Consider the following 18373-nt stretch of genomic DNA (forward strand, 5'->3'; position numbering starts at 1 on the left):
CCCACAGCAGAGGCTACCACCCTTTGGGCATGTCCGTACCTTGCAACTGCCTCCGGAGTCCTCAGAGATAACATGTCCTGGAAGGACTCTTTCTTCAGCCGGACCGCTTCTCTGAACACCGGTGTCCACCACGGTGTTCAAGGGTTGCCACCCCTTGAGGCACCTAAGACCTTCAGGCCACAGCTCCCCACTGCAGCTTCAGCAATGGAAGCTCTGAACATTGCCCATTCTGGTTCAATGCCCCCAACATCCACAGGGATGCTAGAAAAGGTCTACCGGTCGTGTAAGTTGAAGATCTGTTGGACAGTGGGCTCCTCCAATCTTATTTAGATGTATCTGATGTTTGCTGTTTTTTTTTTTTTTAATATGAGAAGGTGATAATCTAGTGTTTAAGCAGTTGGTCTGAGACCAAAGGATCTTCGACTCAAACCTCCGTTTGGCCGGAAAATCACTAAGGGGCCTTGGGCAAGGTCTTTAATCCCGTAGTTCCTCCCGGTGTGTAGTGAGCGACTTGCATGCCAGCACCCTGACATCTGTGTGTGAGAGTGTGTAAATGGGTGAATACAAGGCATTACTGTGAAGCACTGAGCTTCTGATACAGATGGAAAAGTGCTATATAAATGCAGTCCATATGCTAGAACTAGCTTTCTGTATAGAACACTGGCTATAAAGGAGCAGGAACTGGAAATATGTTGGTCGGCCAACCTCAGACAAAAACAAAGTGTTACTATGGCAGTGTGTATGAACAGCTACCTATCAGCAGTAAGGAGAATTTCCCATCATTCTATCTATCAAATGTCCAGCAAGTGAGAAGCAGGTCCATCAGATATGAAGTCAGTGAAAACAAAGTCACTTTTTGGAGTGAACTGGTACGTTCAAGTTCACAAAATTTTAATTAGCCTATCCTCATTATATGCTGTTTTAATTTGGAAACATGCTACATGATAGCAGTTATGGCGGTAAGCTGGAGGTAATGGACCCAGTCATTTCATCATTCTATCTATTCATTCACTCACTAGATTTTACAGAAACTAGTAATAATAGAAGGATGTCCAAAGCACTGCCTTATCCACTTTGCTCTGATATAAAGAATGAAACGAGGAAATGGGTAAATATGTACTTCCATTACTGAGATGTGTGTGTGTGAAGGAGACTTCGGGACAGATTTCTTTTTGAAAACTCAAAGCTTTCAAGTGCCAGATGTTGAAAAAATGGGATATCAGATATAAAGTAAGACATAAAGTCCTGTTGACCCGAATAGGAGTTTTCCCATCACTGCATAGATTGTGAGACAGTTTCAGAACAAATATTGGCCCAACTACTGTACTCATTATAAATAACGACAGTTGGATTGAACGTGGAGGACTTGAAGTCACGCAATACGTCATTCAGTCAATGTGCTTCAGTTCAGAGATCTGGTAGAGGTGTTTTGTCAGTGACCAGAGAACTCCAGCAACCACCGATTTCCTGCTTTCCCTGCCCATGGCTGCAGACGAGCGAGTGAGTGTACTGTATGTCCTGAATGTTATTCCAGCCCCCTCATCTGGATGCAGGACCTGAACACTAGCAAAAATGAATAGATTCTTTGTTTCACTCACTATTAACTCACAGAGACATGAGGTGCTGCAGTCCAGTTCTCTCAACTGTGTTTCTCCAAGAGGTTTTTCTGGCATTGCAAAAGTGTGAGTAACAGTGCTACCAAGATTCCAGTAGAACGGCAGTCACATGATATTTTGCTACTTGCTATGATTATGTGCTAGACAAGCATACTGACTGTAACAGTTGCATGGCACTGTGTTGAATCAGAAGTTACTGCAATTTTCTTTAAGAGAAACACTTAAAATAAATAAATACAAATGACTGCCCGCACAAATACAGTATAGTTAAACAAATAAATGTTCTGATGTTAGGTTCATTAGGCTGATTTTTTTTTCTTTCAACAAGACACACTGGGGCACATTCATGAAATGTTTGTATACAGACTTTGGCTCAGTGTCTGCATACCATAATGGGGATCAGTAACCCGCACTCCCATAACCCCCTCCCTTTTGTAATGTATTATATGGTAGTAATGGTTTATTTTCACGATAAAGAACACCACACACACACACACACACACACACACACACGTACACAAACACCATTAAACAAACAGTGACAATGCCAATAATGAAGACAGTGAAAGATGCTTACAAAGACAGCATCTGTAACAAACTCTAATTCCAAATTTGTCCAACTTATTACCTTGGCATTATATCTGATCAAGGGAAAGAGTTGACTGATATTAAGTAGAGGAAAAATGTAGACATATGCTTACAAAAGCCCAAGCAGAAGGGAAGAAAGGCCAGGACTAATGGAAGTTGGTTCAAGTTGCTGTATTATAGAGTATATGGGAGGGAAAGTGGCGTTGGGGTAATTCTAAAGGAAAAGTATATTAAGATTGTGTTGGAGATGAAGTAAATGGCTGATGGCGATGAGTGTGAAGTTGGAAATTGAAGGGATGATGATGAATGTCATAAGTGCATATGTCTGACAAGTAGGTTGTGAAATGGAAATTTATGGAGTGAGTTAGATGAAGTGGTGGAGCGCACACCCCAACATGAAGAGCAGTGATTGGAGCAGACTTCAACGGCCATGTTGGTGAAGGGAAGAGAGGTGTGGGAACAGAGGTGATTGTTGTGGCAATCACTCTATGGTGAGGAAGACTGTCTCTTGATTGAGCCTGAGACGGGATGGTGGATACAGAGATGACTGCACAGGCCTGATCTTTATGTTCACCATTGCCAACAGACACTGAAGGTCTTTTCTTCTCTGGTGTGTTGTTCGGCCACGTTTTTTCAAAGACTTCGACTCCCATGTCGATCAATGCTCGCCAGCTTGCACGGTTCCTCGCTTGTTCTTCTCAGGTCTTCCAGTTAATGGAAGAGTTCTTGAGGTTGTGCTTTGGGAGGTTCTTGTGATATTTCTTCTGCTCTCTTGTGGACCATTTTCCTTCACTCAGCTGGGAATAGAAGATCTGCTTGGGACGTCAGCTGTCATTCATCCTAACAACATAACCAACTCACCAAAAGTGGTTCTTCATGATGGCACATGCTATGGTCTGGAGTTTGGCTTCAGCCAGCATTCTGATGTTGGTACAGAAGTCTTCCCACCTGATGCGAAAGATACTCCTCAGGCAGCGTTGATGGAATAGCTTGAGGCTTTTCATGTAGCGGTGATAGGATCTAGACTGTCCAGGCTTTCTATGACTTTCTGGACTCTACAGTTATAAGTGTATCTGTATTAGGCATGTGGAGATTAATTGACACGAATCGGTATCTAGATACAAACGTGCGCAATGCGAGTGCATCAATTCATTCAGTGTACATCGATTTAATTGACGGTTAAAATCGTGTTACATAGCTCACTGCCTACTTGCATCAATTTTTTCCAAGGCACATTGAATGCACCATGGACAGTTCGGGACACTGGAGCGGCCGTTGTTTTTGAGGGTGTTTATCGAGAAAATGATTATTTCTCTAGGTTGCTTGGAGACTGCAGCGGGTCTGCTTGAAGCAACAAAGCAGAGTTTCAAACCGCTGTTCGCTGGTTCTCTGATTCGCCGGTTTTCGGAAGTGGCAAGTCCTCTGGTGTGAGCACCAGCCAGTGCATGAACTGAAGTTGTCAATCAGGTAAAGGAAATAATAATAATAATAATAATATCCTCTGTTTTGTGGGACTAAGTGTGCAGCTCCAAAGAGCCACACAGACCTCAGTCGGAATGAATAACTTCAGAGTGAATTGCCATTTTAAATCAAATAACACCTCTTTCCAAATGTTGTAATACAAACAATAAACTACAACCAACCATAACTGTTTTTTCCCCCAAAATGAGACGTCCTGCATTTTTTATGAATTACGAGGTCTGTTAGAAAAGTATCGGACCTTTATTTTTTTCAAAAACCATATGGATTTGAGTCACGTGTGATTGCATCAGCCAAGCTTGAACCTTCGTGCGCATGCGTGAGTTTTTCACACCTGTCGGTTGCGTCATTCGCCTGTGAGCAGGCTTTGAGTGAGCACTGGTCCACCCCTCTCGTCGTTAAGGAAATGGCAGAATGATTTGGAGCTTTGCTGCATGAATTTTTTCCTGAAACTGTGAGAGACCTCCAGGTGGACACCATTCGGAAAATTAATATGGCTTTCAGGGACAATTTTATGGGGATTACACAGATTAAGGAGTGCTCCAGCCGGTTTAAAGACCGCCCACAGCGTCTGAGAGCGCGGCACTCTCTGAGCGCCGATCGACAGGCTGACACCCCGCTGAAACAACCAGATCATTTCCAACGTGAAGGCTTTGTTGATCCGGGACGTCGTCTGACTTTCACAAAAAGGCAGAAGGCATGGACATGAGCACTTTTTCGGCACATTCCACTGTTACAGGAGTTTTTTTCATGGAAAAAGAAGCGGATGAATGCGCCACCGTGCTGCTCATGGCGCGGGACAAAACCACCTCCGTGTTGGTCTCAGGACGGCTTTCAGGTGGCTTTCAGACGGCTTCCGGTAGCTTTTCAGTCGTGTGAATATCCGAGAAATTGAGCATGAGCTGGACATGCCCCAACATGTCCTGTGAGGCTTCATCACAGCGTTGCTTTGCGCCATGCGGCTCCGCCGCGACGCGAGAGATTTCTGAATGGTGTCCACCTGGAGGTCTCTCACAGTTTCAGGAAAAAATTGATGCAGCAAAGCTCCAAATCATTCCGCCATTTCCTTAACGACGAGAGGGGTGGACCAGTGCTCACTCAAAGCCTGCTCACAGGTGAATGATGCAACCGACAGGTGTGTAAAAACTCACGCATGCGCACGAAGGTTCAAGCTTGGCTGATGCAACACACGTGATTCAAATCCATATGGTTTTTGAAAAAAATAAAAAGGTCCGATACTTTTCTAACAGACCTCATACATCCTGACGTGCAGCACAGCCAGGTGAGCTCAGCTCAGAGGCTATGGAGTTACATTTGTGTCATTAATATCTGAAAGAAAAAGCTTTTCATAAAAACTACATTTTGTTTATTTCTATTTATGTCCAGAGATGAAGGACCCAGTGACCAATTTCATATTTATTTACTTTAAGAGTCAATAAAATGTTGATGACATAGAAAACCTGTAAAGCCTACTTTTAGTACACAGAAAATTCACAAGAGGTATTGGTAAGGGAGATGATAAATGGAATTGATAATGGCATTAACAGATAAAATCTTATCAATACCCATTATTAATTATATCGCACCAAATCGCATTGCATTGTGAGGAATTGAATCTCCATGAAATACATATCAAATCACAACAAATTGGGAACGGGGTGAATCATATCCAATTGTATCGTCATGCATCACTATACAGTACTGTTCAGAATAATAGTAGTGCTAGGTGACTAAAACCCCTTTTCTACTTTTTTTTTTTTTACTAATAGCCCAATTTCATAGCCTTAAGAGTGTGCATATCATGAATGCTTGGTCTTGTTGGATTTGGCAGAATCTACTGAATCTACTGGTACCTTGTTTCCCATGTAACAATAAGAAATATACTCAAAACCTGGATTAATCTTTTTAGTCACATAGCACTACTATTATTCTGAACACTACTGTATATATCGTATCGCTGGTAGTTTATCAAGGTGCGTATGGAATCATCGTCAGTGATGAGATTAACATGCGAAATCTCTACGCACCAAAGTTTTGAACTTGTAGAGACATTCACTTATCTCGGCAGTGACATTCATTTCTCTGGGTCTAGGGTCTTTTAAATAAGGAGACGCCTGGGAACAGCTTATGGAGTCATAAGGTCACTGGACAGAGGTGGCTGTCGATACTGATATTTCTGAATGAGATAGAAGATCTAAAACTTTAGGGACCAGGTGCTTCCTGTCTTACTATGTATGGTTGTGGGATTTCAGTGATAACCAATGACCTACATCAATGACTGGATGTCTCTGGTATCAAGTCTCTTCAGAGGATCCTCTGCTACTGCTAAATTACTTTGTGTCAAATGAGCAGTTACTTCGACAGACTCAGATGAGGAGTATCACTTCCACTGTGATGTAATATCAGCTACAACATTTTGAACATGTGTGTTTCTATGTGCACAATCCAGCATGCAGGTGCCTCAATGAGGGCCCCAGTGGCCGGAGAAGGCCAAGGGGATGACCACATTTCACCTGTCTACGGCAGATAAATGGTTACTTTGAAAAAGTTATGATGGATTGTTTGTCTGCCTGGGTGGTTGCCATCCTGGACATGAGGCAGTTCTGTGGTGTGGTGGATGTGGTACTACACAGAACATGGGTATGCTCACAGACTTGACATGGTCAAACTTTGAAGAATCATCCACTGGCCAGTAAACCTACAAAGTAATCTGTTTTTTCTTAATTTGCACCACTGTTATTTTCTTGGCCAGCACATTGGCTTAGTGGTTAGCACTATTGTCATGGGATCATTTCCCACATGGACTTTACTGTGTGGAGTTTCTATGTTCTCTCAGTGTGGGTTCTCTTTGGGTGCTTCCACTTCCAAAGAAATGCAGGTTAGGTGAATTGGAAATTCTAAATTGTCCGTAGCTCTGTGTGTGTGTGTGTGTGTGTGTGTGTGTGTGTGTGTGTGTGTGTGTGTGTGTGTGTGTGTGTGTGTGTGTGTGTGTGTGTGTGTGTGTGTGTGTGTGTGTGTGTGTGTGTGTGTGTGTGTGTGTGTGTGTCACTCTACGATATGTAACCCTGCGACAGACTGGCATTCTGTCCATGGTGTACCCTGCCTCACACCCTACAACTGCTGGGATAGGCTCCAGCCCCCCGTGACCCTTGAATGGAGTAAGCAGGTATAGAAAATAAATGCCATTTTCTTCTATATAGTATGAGAGAGAACATTCTGTGCATTTGTCTAATGATTTTTTTGAAAATTACCATTTGGAAATTTGCAAGCTTAGGACATGACTACCGTTTGTAGCTTATTGGACTTTAAGATAGAGCAGAGATGTGGCTTATGCTGTAGGCTTGGTTTCAGTATCTACAACCTCAATTGCAGCGAAGTTGGGACGTTGTGTAAAATGTAAATAAAAACAGAATACAATAATTTGCAAATCCTCTTCAACTTATATTCAATTGAATACACCACAAAGACAAGATATTTAATGTTCAAACTGATACTTTTTTTCTTTATGTGCAAATATTTGCTCATTTTGAAATGGATACCTGCAACTCATTTAAAAAAAGCTGGAACAGTGACATGTTTACCACTGTGCTACATTACCTTTCCTTCTAACAACACTCAATAAGCATTTGGGAACTGAGGAGACTAATTGTTGAAGCTTTGTAGGTGGAATTCTTTCCCATTCTTACTTAATGTACGACTTCAGTTGTTCAACAGTCCAGGGTCTCCATTGTCGTATTTTGCACTTCATAATGCGCCACACATTTTCAACGGGTGACAGGTCTTAACTGCAGACAGGCCAGTCCAGTACCCGCACTCTTTTACTACGAAGCCACACTGTTGTAACACGTGTAGAATGTGGCTTGGCATTGCCTTGCTGAAATTAACAGGAACATCCCTGAAAAAGCCGTTGCTTGGATGGCAGCATGTGTTGCTGGAAAACCTGGATGTACCTTTCAGCATCGATGGTGCCATCACAGATGTGTAAGTTACCCATGTCATGGTCACTAACACACCCCCATACAATCATAGATGCTGGCTTTTGAACTTTGTGCTGGTAACAATCTGGATGGTCTTTTACCTCTTTTGTCCGGAGGACATGATGTCAATAATTTCCAAAGACAATTTGAAATGTGGACTCATCAGACCACAGCACACTTTTCACTTTGCGTCTGTCCATTTCAAATGAGCTCGGGCACAGAGAAGGCGGCGGTGTTTCTGGATGCTGTTGATGTATGGCTTTCGCTTTGCATGGTAGAGTTTTAACTTGCACTTGCAGATGTAGCAACAAACTGTGTTAAGTGACAATGGTTTTCTGAAGTGTTCCTGAGCCCACGCGGTAAGATCCTTTATACAATGACGCTGGTTTTTAATGCAGTGCTGCCTGAAGGATTGAAGGTCATGGGCATTCAATGTTGGTTTTCAGCCTTGACGCTTACGTGTAGAAAGTTCTCCAGAGTCTCTGAATCTTCTGATTATATTATGGACTGTAGATGATGGAATCCCTAAATTCCTTACAACTGAACATTGAGAAACATTGTTCTTAAACTGTTGGACTATTTTTTCACACACTTGTTCACAAAGTGGTGATCCTCACCCCATCTCTGCTTGTCCCAGCTTTTTTGAAATGTGTTGCAGGCATCCATTTCAAAATGAGAAAATATCTGGTGTATTCAATTGAATATAGGTTGAAGAGGATTTACAAATCATTGTATTCTGTTTTTATTTACATTTCACACAACATCCCAACTTCATTGGAATTGGGGTTGTACACACATTTTATGACTTCTTTCTTCAATGAAATAAGTCTGAGTTGGAGCTGACCTGCCTTCATGCAGACAACAGACCATTTTTGTTCTTCAGAGAATTAGTCCAAAGCCTGTGCTACAACAGGCATTTGTTTAATGTATGGATCTTGTGCGTTAGCAAAATTTCAATGAACGTTTCTTGCAAATTTATGCACTGTTGGAAAAACAACCCTATTTCATGTTGCTCAGTGTATTGTTAGAACTTCTTTTTGAGTACAAAAACTACCCTGCTTAGGGCCCGGTCCCACTGGGGAGAGGATTAATTGCGCATGAATTGAGTATACAAATTATGGGCATTCGTTGTCATCCGCAAAAAAATTGGCCAAAAATGACAAATGTCCCAGTATGAATTACAGATATATTAATAATGTATAGCGAATATATGAGAAAAAAAAAATCACGGATGTATAACGCATGTATTGAGAATGCATCGCGCACGTGTGGAGGCAACAGCGGTTGTACTGCGCGTGCACAGCATCAGCATTGCAGTCATAACAGAAGCGCACTCTCACTTGTCGGCATCACTATTCACACCAACACCACAGCCTCTGGAGCAATTGCTGGACTTGGACACGTTGACTGGTATGTTGTTGGATGGCAGCAACTATCACACTACGTCTTTGGGGATCCATAACTACATCTGTACATCTCCACAGCTGGACTGGCAATGACTGGCAGGTATGACAATTTCTGTTTGTTATGCAGTCTCAAATTGTCCGCAAATCAGATGCAAAGCAGACGTAATACAAACGCTTTATTCGTGGTCAATCTGTATGCATTCACCGCAACTTAATTTAGTTTGTGATGTGGACGTAATAGGCACGCTATATATCCGTTTTACACACTGTCCCAGTCCGCTGCCAAGCCGCAATACCCCGTCAGTTGCAGATATCAGCGGATAACGGCGGATACACTGCGCATAGATTGTGTATGTATTGAATATGTAAGGCGGATGTCATCCACAACCAAAATTTTGTGCAGCTCAAAAATCTTGGCAACGGAAAAACATGCCTCTGCGGATACTTGCGGGCGTGTGCGGATGTCAGTCGACTCATACAAGCATGTTTCACAGATATTGCGGATGTTTAGCGAATATGAACCAATTTTGTGAGCAATTCATATGCAAATCTTCCTGAACACCAGTGGGACCAGGCCCTTAAATGTAACATTCAGGTTAACTGCACAAACTATACAAAGTTTGTATACCTATGAAAACAAGACAAATATGACTGAAAACTAGACAAATACTGGTCACTGGAAAACTGATTCAAATGTATGCATCTTTTTCAGTATTCCAACTGCTTAAAAAAACAATTGTTAGAATAGTCCATTTGAAAAGTATTTGATAGTTGCAGTCAGATGGAACATGTTACTGCTGTGTGGCACTGAGCTGCACTTCAACCAGAGTCCCAGAAGAGATTACTGATAAGAAAAGCATAACTAAGCAAGTACAGAGCTACTTGCACATGGTAGTTCAGATTTTATTTTAAAGAGTATTTATATAATAGTGTAAATGCTCAAATGACTCTTAGAAAACAGTTACTGGTAAAGAATTTTATTTCAAGAATGTCACTGTTCAACTGCATAATGTGAGGAAATAGTCCAGAAAGTAAAACCGGGTGAGCTCTGCATCACTAACGCTCTGGTTTTGTGTATCATTACACCTCTATTTTTTTATATACAAGTCGCAGCACTTCCCAAACTAGTTTAAAAATAAATAAATAAAACCCATGACTTCTAGTACATCACAAACGGTATATAGTTTACACACACCCAGCATTCACACAACAAAAAGCACGGTGATAGTAAGGATAGTAAGGGCACGGCTCAAAGTAAGGGTTTGTGCTGAACTGGAAGTTGGCCGGGATTGCAGAGGGTTCAGAGAGGAGAGAACAGAACTACACAAGACAGAATAAGTTGCAAAAGTGACGTGTGTGTGTTTTTTTTTTTTTTTTAAGATTTGTCTTCATAGAAAACATGTTTTAGATACTGCTCAAAATGCTGATATTTTTGTATGTTTATACTAAGGTTTGGTTGTTTTTTTGTTGTTTAGTTTTTTCTGACCAAATATCCAAAATATGTCATTTATTTTTAGTTACTTTTTCCCGATTGTCTTTTGTGATTTCATGTCCATTGTTGCAGTACATCATAGTGATTATAATTTGATATCCCTGTAATAAATTTGGTGTCCTTGTAAATAGGGAAGGTGGTGGTCTAGTGCTTAAGCGTTGGGTTTGAGACCAGAGGATCCTCAGTTCAAATCCCAGCCTGACCAGGGAGGAAAAAAAAAACAGTAAGGGCCCTTGGGCAAGGTCCTTAATCCCATAGTTGCCCCTGGTGTGTAGTGGGCGTCTTGCATGTCAGCAGCCTCACAACGGGGTGAATGTGAGGCATTGATGTGTAAAGCGATTTGAGTGTGATGCAGATGGAAAACTGCTATATAAATGCAGTCCATTTTAATTGTCTAACAGGAAAATTAATGAGTGGCTGGATTATCACTGTTTAGAAACAGATGCAGAGCTGTGAATGTAGCAGAACATTAATGATGAAAGAGTTACTCACCCTAATGAGCGTGAAGATGTCATCCATATAGGGGCGGATGTGGATTTTCACAAAACACACCACCATTCCCATTTGTTGAAAGAGGAACTGTTGGGGGAGAAGCAGAGAAGAAGATGAAGCTTCAGCAAATAAAATTATGACAATGGCTTCCACATGGCACCGTAAAACTCCTTTTCAAACATCATACACAGAGGGCTCTATCTTGATGATGGACTCTAAAACTGCAGTGCCCAAGGTGCACAGCGCTGTCATATTAAGATGATGCAAATGAGAGATGTAGGTAGTTTTCTGGTGAGGAAACAGATCAGTTCAGAGTGCGCGCGCAGAGACATAACTTTCAAAGTTGCTGTACCCTCTACAATACAATGCTGCTGTTCAATTCCATTTCACAGTACTCTCGTGCTACTGTGCATCGCTGAGTGCAATGTGTACATGCAATAGATTAGCCGTGTGAGGCCTTTTGACGATTGCACCCTTTCAATATAACAAAGGTACTGCACAGGAATCTAGATCAGGTTTTTCCTAGTCTATGGCACAAATGCTTTCTGGATCCTCATAATGGCATTCTACCTTCAGTGCACCTGACAACACCTTTTTAGAAAACAAACCCACTGGCATGCGGTATAGTTGGTACTTAAAGAATGTGGGTGGCAGGCTTGGAAACCATAAATGCGTTGGGTGGAAACGAGGAATGAGGAATTGCACTGGATGGAAAATAAAGCTTGGAATATTTTAATAACAAAAAGTTGGCAAATGCAAACACAAATTTGAATATAGCTGCATGAACAAAGAACTTCTATTGAGCAGAGCCACCTACCTCTCGGATGCTGGCGTCACAGACTCTGATGACATTGAGGAAAGTGGGCATGACCTGGGGCAGGAACTGGACACACTTGAGACCCAAAGACTTGAAGATGAAGGTAACGGCCTGTACTACCATAGTGTGGTGGTTGGAAAGTGAAGGGTCTCGCAGGATGCGCATCAGAGTTACAATTGCCACAGCAGGATAAAACTCATCCAGGGGCAGGTTCCCCATGTTCACGAGCATCTCACTGGTGCTATAATCCGCTAGAAGAAGAAAAGAAAATGGTTCACTTTCAATTTGCCAGATATTCACACTGCACTGGTGACATGTCAAACTGATGTACAAATTAATCCAACAGCTATAAGCTTTTATTTCTCAATCATTTTTGATCTGACAAAACTAGTAAATGCTCACAAACTCAATCACACAGTATTCCTGTCGACATGAATAATGAATAACAGATGGGCAATAAAAAGTGTTTGATGTCCAGAATGTGTCTCAATATGATTTTAAGATGATTACACTGACACCTGGCATTCTATCTGTATTTTTTTTTATCATTTATTTATTTATTTATTGCTTTTTAAAGCGACGGAAGAAACGGTCTTCAACATCTGGAATGCTGAACAGGAAGACAGAGAGAATGCTGATTTATGCAGCTGCTTCAGCTGTGGTCCAGAGGATCACCTGGACGTTGGAATGTAGTCAAGGCCAGTGAAAGGGGACAGGGACTTTCATAAACACATGTATGCACTATCAAACGTTTGATTTTATTTGCGGAACATTGCAGTCAGTGTAATCCAGAAGAGACGCACACTTACCTATAAAATTAGAGAAGAGAGGGTGAAAAAAGCACCTACCAGTGACCATTTGTTACCACCCACATAGCTGAATGTGCACTGGAAATGTATTTACAGGTAAGTTCACAAGTAGCTGGAAATCAAGAGGTTTATTAAAAAATACTTCTGGTATGGTGGCACGCTAGGGTGAATGAGTGTCTCTCTCCTCTGCAAAACCTCACAAAAATCCCTCTACAAAACACTTTTTCTGTTACTATAAAGTGAACGGCAACGTTGCTGAGAACACCACAATGTTGTCTCCATCAGGTAAACAGGGCAAAGGACATTGTAAACCCTCCCACTCTAAATTTGACTTCGGCTCAGCTAAACAAACGGGAGAAGCTAAAGCTAGTGCAATGGTGGAGGCGAATGCTGAAAACGCCGAAGATTAAGACACCCAAAACATGCTGATTGTCGAAGCAATTACAGACTTAAAAACGGACTTCTTGGGCAGATTTGATGGACTGTTGGCTGCAACTGAAGGAATGAGGGAGGAGGTCAGCGAGTGTATGGAAAGAGTTAAGAATGTAGAGATTCGCATCTCTAGTGCTGATGACATTATTGCTGACTTGCAGACTAAATTAAAGCACCTCGAAAATAAAAGCAACGAGATGGAGGACAAAGTCGTGGACCTGGAGGCCAGATCAAGAAGATCTAATTTAAGGTTGGTTAACCTGCCAGAGAAAGTGGAGGGTGAAGACGCCTGCGCTTTCCTTGAAACTTGGATCCCAGAGGCTCTGAGAATTGCTTCACCAGGCTTGAAGCTAAACTTGGAGAGAGCCCACCGTGTTGGCCCGAGAAGCGACCCAAATGCTATCCCCAGAACATTTATTATGAAATTTCTGAGTGACAGGGACAAGACAATGGTGTTGAAAGCTATCAGGGCCAAAAAGTGAATATTCTACAAGGACAGACCGGTGCGCTTCTACCCTGACCTGGCAACCAGGGTACACAAGAAACAGAAGGAATTTGACTCTGAGACAGGAGTTTTGCAATATGTGGATCCGCTATGGCATGCTGCTTCCTCGCAGGGTGTTGGTGACTTACACTTACTTACTTGGTGACAAAACACAAATTTCGATAAACCGGCAGATGTAGAAGCCCTCATCAGGCAGATTCGGCAGGAGGACAAGTCCGGATGAGCAACAATGTGCTGGTGTAAAAATGTTTAGTCGGCTGGCTTAGCAGTTGGGCTACCAGTAACATACGGGGCTTCAATTTACGATCAGCCGGCTTATCCTTTCTTTTAAAATTATGTCTGAAGCACAGCTGTTCAACTATTTGCCACATTAATTAGATACATTTATATATAAACGTGTGCCTTTAATAGTATATGACAAGAACTTGTTGAAGATGTTATTTGGTTGGGAAACGAGACCGACGAAGTCGGGCCAGTCTGGAATTTCGTAAGTACGGCCGAATGGATGGATGGATGAGATTTATTGTCATTGTCATTACAAGTGCAACAATAACAAGATTACGTCCACACTCAAATTGCCACAGACAAGGTACAGCAATTAATCCATAATTATTACTTGTTTACCGTAATAATGGCACACATCAGAATTAAGACAACACATATAGATTTGACATTGTTTATGTGCACTAAACTTGAAACAGTCCATTTTCTGAATTGAGGCGAAGTGAGTGTGTGGTAGCTGCAGCAACATGAGTCGGGCCGCCTCCAGCTTGGGGGGAACGGGGACCTGTTGCAGCTAAAACTGCGCAGCCCCCGGAGGGGAAAAGGGGTGGCGTGAGCAGTGGCCAGGGTGGGGTGTGTGATGGGGGCAGGAGGGAAGGTGGGGGGGGAGGTGGAGCATGCTTCCAGTCTTTGTCCATGTGTGAGTCCGTTTGTCCTTGTGGACTGGAGTTAGAGAAGATAAGGAGGCAGCCGAATGTTCACCAAGGCAGTAGAGATTCGTCTGGAGGAAAACACCGGGGCATTTTGTCCTTCAGAGGCTGATAAGCCTGCTGTGTTTGTGGTTGAGCAGTGAAAAACACTTTTACAGTCTCACATGAACAATCCAGATCCCAATTATGAATATTCCCCGGTCTCTGAAGTCTTCCACTGCAAGGTGCGCATTTGCTCTGAGATATCCAATTTGCGTCTGAGGTCAAGGGATAACGCAGTCTGAGAATGCATCGCCTTGCCCAACTCATTAATAATGACGGACAAGTGAGGGATCATGGTTTTGGCAGCAGCCATCTTGCCAATTTTCCGGTAGGTCAGGGCAGCACATAAGCCAACAAGTACCAGCCCTATTACCATGAAACCAAATATAAATACATCCTCGACATCCTCCACAGAGAATAGCGCAAAGCATGCGACTCGCAACGTCTCCCAGGCGTCGAGAGCATAGCCCGCAGGATAGGTTCCATATGGGCACGCAGGGTCACCCGGCCCTGATCTTCTTGTAGAAAAGATGGTGTCAATAGCGTTCAGAGACCAGCTGATCAATTCCATGAGTAATCCAATATAGCAGGGGTAGGCAACCTGTTCCAGAAAGAACCATGAGGGTGCAGGTTTTCTTTGCAGCCACTGACTCCACCAGGTGATTTCACTGATTAACTGAGTCCATCTGCTCAAAGTGACATTAATCAGTAAAATCACCTGGTGGAGTCAGTGGCTGCAAAGAAAACCTGCACCCTCATGGCTCTTTCTGGAACAGGTCGCCTACCCCTGCAATATAGTTTGAAGAATTCACAGTCTGGTGAAGTAGGGACTTTGAAGGTCGGAGCAGAGATAGAGGAGAGAGGAGGAGATGCGACCGGCCTCGCTGGAGTCCCAAGCTGATGAATAATGATGAATAATGTAGTTTGAAAGAACTGAACTCCTTTCAAATATTTATTTTCACGTTACCTACAATGTTTTTGTTAATATCTGCACCATATTTTATATAGCCTTTTGTTTTTTTTTTTGTATTAATATATGCAAATGGACGTCCACTTCTATGTTTATTTTAATATGGACAATATTTGTTACAAATTGGTCCTACACTGGACTAATTTTTTTCTGATATAGGGAAAGAAGGGGGAGGGGAAAGAAAAAAGGGAAAAAAGAAAGGAAAGAAAAGGGAAAAAAGGAGGGAAAAAAGTTTTATTTTTTAGTTTTATTATTCTCAAAAGCCCATAAATCGTACTCCAGAATCGATTACGTTTTAGTTTCTGCAACCTTAATATGTAAAGTTAAAGATTGTAACTATGACAGCATTTTGATCTCTGATCATGCCACGTACAGTCTGATATATGTAGACCCGGTCTGATGCAGGACCCCCCAAATGGAAATTTCAACAAGAATGGCTACAAGACCCAGATTTAATAATTTTACTTTGAAAACAAATAGATGAATACTTCACAATTAACACTACTGAAACATCTGCAAGTGTCAGATGGGAAGCGTTCAAGGCTTACCTCAGGGGTCAGATTATTAATTTTACAAGTTCCAAATCTAAAAGAGAAACGAAAACTATCTCTTCTTGAGTCAACAATTGGAACAACGGAGGACATATACTTCAACACCCTTGTCCTAATTTACATTAAGAGCTGCTACTACTAAGGGCACAGTAGAACAAAATTTCAGCATCTAAAGCTGCAATCTGCAATCAGCATCAAAAGCTTAAGCAATCTATCTTTGACCAAGGGGAGAGGTCAGTTAAGATTCTGGCCTGGTGGAGAAAAACAATTACAAATCGAAAGAACCATAAATATGCTTTAAAATGATGGGGGAGACACTGTTACAGATCCTTTTGCAATAAATGGAGTGACTACTATGAAAGATTATACAGTTCTGAATCAGATAGCGGACAATTAAATCAACTCATCTTTTTTTGATAATCTTAATATCCCCAAAATTACAGAAGAAGAAAGCCTGAAGCAAAATTGACCTCAGAGGAGATATCTGAGGCTATAAAGGATATAACACCTGGAAAGGCAGCAGGACTGGATGGACTGCCCATAGAGATTTACAAAAGGTTTGAATCAAAACTTAAAATACCTCTTTAAAAAATGTTTTCTGAATCTATTGAAAACGGGATACTCCCAACTACCTTGAGGGGAGCCCTGATTACTTTGCTTCCAAAACCTGGAAAACCAAATGATGAATGCGATAATATGTGCCCAATTAACCTGTTGAATTTCGATTTGAAGATTCTGTGTAAAATTGTGGCAAAAAGACGAGAACACTTGTTGCCAGCATGATTTTCTTTATAAATCAGTGATTGTCTGGATCAGAAATTTCAGTTAAATATATCATATAGCAGACAAACACAGTGATATGAGAAGTGAAATGACGTTTATAGGATTTACAGAAAGTGTGCAATAATTCTTCAAACATTAGAAAAATTAGGCAGGTGCATAAATTTGGGCATCCCAACAGAAAAAAAATACATCAATATTTAGTAGATCCTCCTTTTGCAGAAATAACAGCCTTTAAACGCTTCCTATAGCTTCCAATGAGAGTCTGGATTCTGGTTAAAGGTATTTTGGACCATTCTTTACAAAACATCTCAGGTTTGTTAGTTTCTGAGCATAGACAGCCCGCTTAAAATCACACCACAGATTTTCAATAATATTCAAGTCTGGGGACTGAGATGGCCATTCGAGAAAGTTGTATTTGTTCCTCTGTATGAATGTCTTAGTAGATTTTGACCAGTGTTTAGGGTCTTTCTCTTGTTGAAAGATCCAGCACCGGCGCACCTTCAACTTTGTCACTGATTCATGAATATTGTTTTCAAGAATCTGCTGATATTGACTAGAATCCATGTGACCCTCAACTTTAACAAGATTCCCAGTACCTGCACTGGCCACACAGCCCCAAAGCATGATGGAACCACCTCCACCAAATTTTACTGTAGTTAGCAAGAATTTTTCTTGGAATGCTGTGTTCTTTCCAGCCATGCATACGTCCCTTGTTATGTCCAAATAACTCAATTTTAGTTCACCAGTCTACAGCACCTTATTTCAAAATGAAGCTGGCTTGTCCAAATGTACTTTAGCATACCTCAAGTGACTCCATTTGTGGCGTGTACGCAGAAAAGGCTTCCCCTCCATTACAGTATCTCCTTGTGCAAAGTGCGCTGTATAGTTGAACGATGCACAGAGACACTATCTGCAGCAAGATCATATTGTAGGTCTTTGGAGCAGGTCTGTGGGTTGACTATGACTGTTCTCACCATCCTTCAGTCCAGCTTATCTGAGATTTTTCTTGGCCTGGCACTTCGGGCCTTAACTAGTACTGTGCCTGTGATCTTCCATTTCCTCACTATGTTCCTCACAGTGGAAACTGACAACTGAAATCTCTGAGATAGCTTTTTGTATCCTTCCCCTAAAGCATGATGTTGAACAATCTTTGTTTTCAGGTCATTTGAGAGTTGTTTAGAGGCTCCCATGTTGCCACTCATTAGAAGAGATGCAAAGAGAAGAAACATTTGCAAATGGCCACCTGAAATACCCTTTCTCATGACTGGATTCACCTGTGTAAGGAGGTCAAGTGTCAATGAGCTGACCAAACCAATTTTGTGTTCCAGTAATTACTACTAAATGTATTCAAATCAATAAAATGACAAGGGTGCCCAAATTTATGCTCCAGCCCAATTATGTCTCAATAAGAATTGCACACTTTCTGTAAATAATAGAAACTTCTTTTCACTTCTCAAATATCAGTGTGTTTGTCTGCTATAT

At 41.7% G+C, this 18373-nt stretch overlaps 1 protein-coding gene across 2 annotated transcripts in view; it reads right to left on the reverse strand.

Moving 5' to 3' along the window:
• Positions 1 to 18373, reverse strand: part of mtor (mechanistic target of rapamycin kinase) — a 427661-nt gene that overhangs the window by 329801 nt on the left and 79487 nt on the right. For both annotated transcript variants that reach the window (XM_034171997.1, XM_034171996.1), the window contains exons 19-20: positions 11868 to 12118; positions 11051 to 11137 (exon numbers count right to left, since the gene is read on the reverse strand). In XM_034171997.1, the coding sequence (XP_034027888.1) occupies positions 11051 to 11137; positions 11868 to 12118 (338 nt within the window). The remainder of the gene's footprint in view (positions 1 to 11050; positions 11138 to 11867; positions 12119 to 18373) is intronic.

This window comes from Thalassophryne amazonica, chromosome 6 (assembly GCF_902500255.1).
Source record: "Thalassophryne amazonica chromosome 6, fThaAma1.1, whole genome shotgun sequence".
Classification (NCBI taxonomy): Eukaryota; Metazoa; Chordata; class Actinopteri; order Batrachoidiformes; family Batrachoididae; genus Thalassophryne; species Thalassophryne amazonica.